General features: G+C 30.7%; 1 protein-coding gene across 1 annotated transcript in view; it reads right to left on the bottom strand.

The window, feature by feature from the left end:
• LOC128247369 (zonadhesin-like) overlaps positions 1–1,631 on the bottom strand; it is a 60,192-nt gene that overhangs the window by 12,651 nt on the left and 45,910 nt on the right. The window contains exon 13 of the mRNA XM_052966739.1: positions 1,039–1,229. Coding sequence (XP_052822699.1) covers positions 1,039–1,229 — 191 coding nt within the window. The remainder of the gene's footprint in view (positions 1–1,038; positions 1,230–1,631) is intronic.

Below are 1,631 nucleotides of genomic sequence, written 5' to 3'. Positions count from 1 at the left end.
TATATATATATATATATATATATATATATATATATATATATATATGTATGTATGATTCATTATATGTGTTTATGGATTCAAAATAGACTTAGTATTAGTTCAATATGATTCTGCTATAATGAATCCACAAACACATATAAAACATCCAAGGGTATATTTTCCCCCCAGCTCATATAAATGTAATATTCACTTAAATTTTCTGAGTATTAATTGAAACAGCTGTAAGGGATGATGATTAATTTGCTGTTAATAATAAACAATTACTAACTTCCCAATCTCCATTTTATTCTTCTTTCATATGGATATAAACTACATGTTTATATATATATATATATATATATATATATATATACCTATTATTTTAAGGAAATTCCACCAAAATAGTAGGTATTGAACCAGTATTTCCTTGAATGAAACCATACCTTCATGAGGTTAACACAACCTCTAACCGTATGTGTGTATATATATATATATATATATATATATATATATATATATTAATATTAAATACATATCTTTTATAAAACAAAACTTTATAAAATATATAGTATCTGTTAACAAATGTGTTATAATATGTTATAATATTTTATGAGACATTTTATGATGTAGTTTATTTATCCTGGATACTCTATTGAAATGTGCATAGGTTTGGCTTATTGTTGTTGTTTCTGCTATTATAATTGTTGCTGCAATAAAGTATCTTCAATGCATCGATTTTGAGCTCTATTTTTTAAGATATATATATATATATGTGTGTGTGTGTGTGTGTGTGTGTGTGTGTGTATGTGCAGCGTGCTGGCAGAATCGTCAGCACGCCGGGTGACATGCTTAGCGGTATTTCGTTTGTCGTTATATTTTGAGTTCAAATTCACCTGGGCCGACTTTACCTTTCATCCTTTCGGAGTCGATTAAACAAGTACCAGTTACGTACTGAGGTTGATGCATATGCATATTAGTAACGAAAAATTAAGATGGGAAATTGAGGATCAATACAAGTCACTTATGATATAAGAAACATTATATAAAAGAATTAATTACCATAAAGTATTCATCATTAATGGAACAACCACAACCATAGTTTTTGGGCATGCAACGTTTTCCGCTGTAACGGAAATTCTGTCCGCAAGTACAACCTTCAGAGAACGTGGAACATTTTGTAGTATTTAAACAATCGTTTCGGCAGCTTGTTGCATAGTACTTGTAGCTTTCGTAACCTGCACAGAAACTTGCTGGAAGATTAGATCGGTGGAAAACTTAATTGCCTGTTATATGAAGTATGGAGTATACGTACATGCACACACACGCGCGCACACACACACACACAAATACATACACACACAAATACATACACACACAAATACATACACACACAAATACATACACACACAGATACATACACACACATACGCACACAAACGCACATACACACACATACGCACACACACACATGTATATGTATGCATGTATATTTTCTGCATACACGCATATATGCAAATGGTTATACATAAACGTATTTGTATACCGAAATATTTATACATTCATATATATATATTTACACACACACACATACACACACACACACACACACACACACACACACACACACACATACATACATACATACATATATA

Source organism: Octopus bimaculoides, chromosome 3 (assembly GCF_001194135.2).
Source record: "Octopus bimaculoides isolate UCB-OBI-ISO-001 chromosome 3, ASM119413v2, whole genome shotgun sequence".
NCBI lineage: Eukaryota > Metazoa > Mollusca > Cephalopoda > Octopoda > Octopodidae > Octopus > Octopus bimaculoides.
The sequence above is the reverse complement of the archived record's forward strand: the minus strand, read 5'-3'. Positions and strand labels throughout refer to the sequence as shown.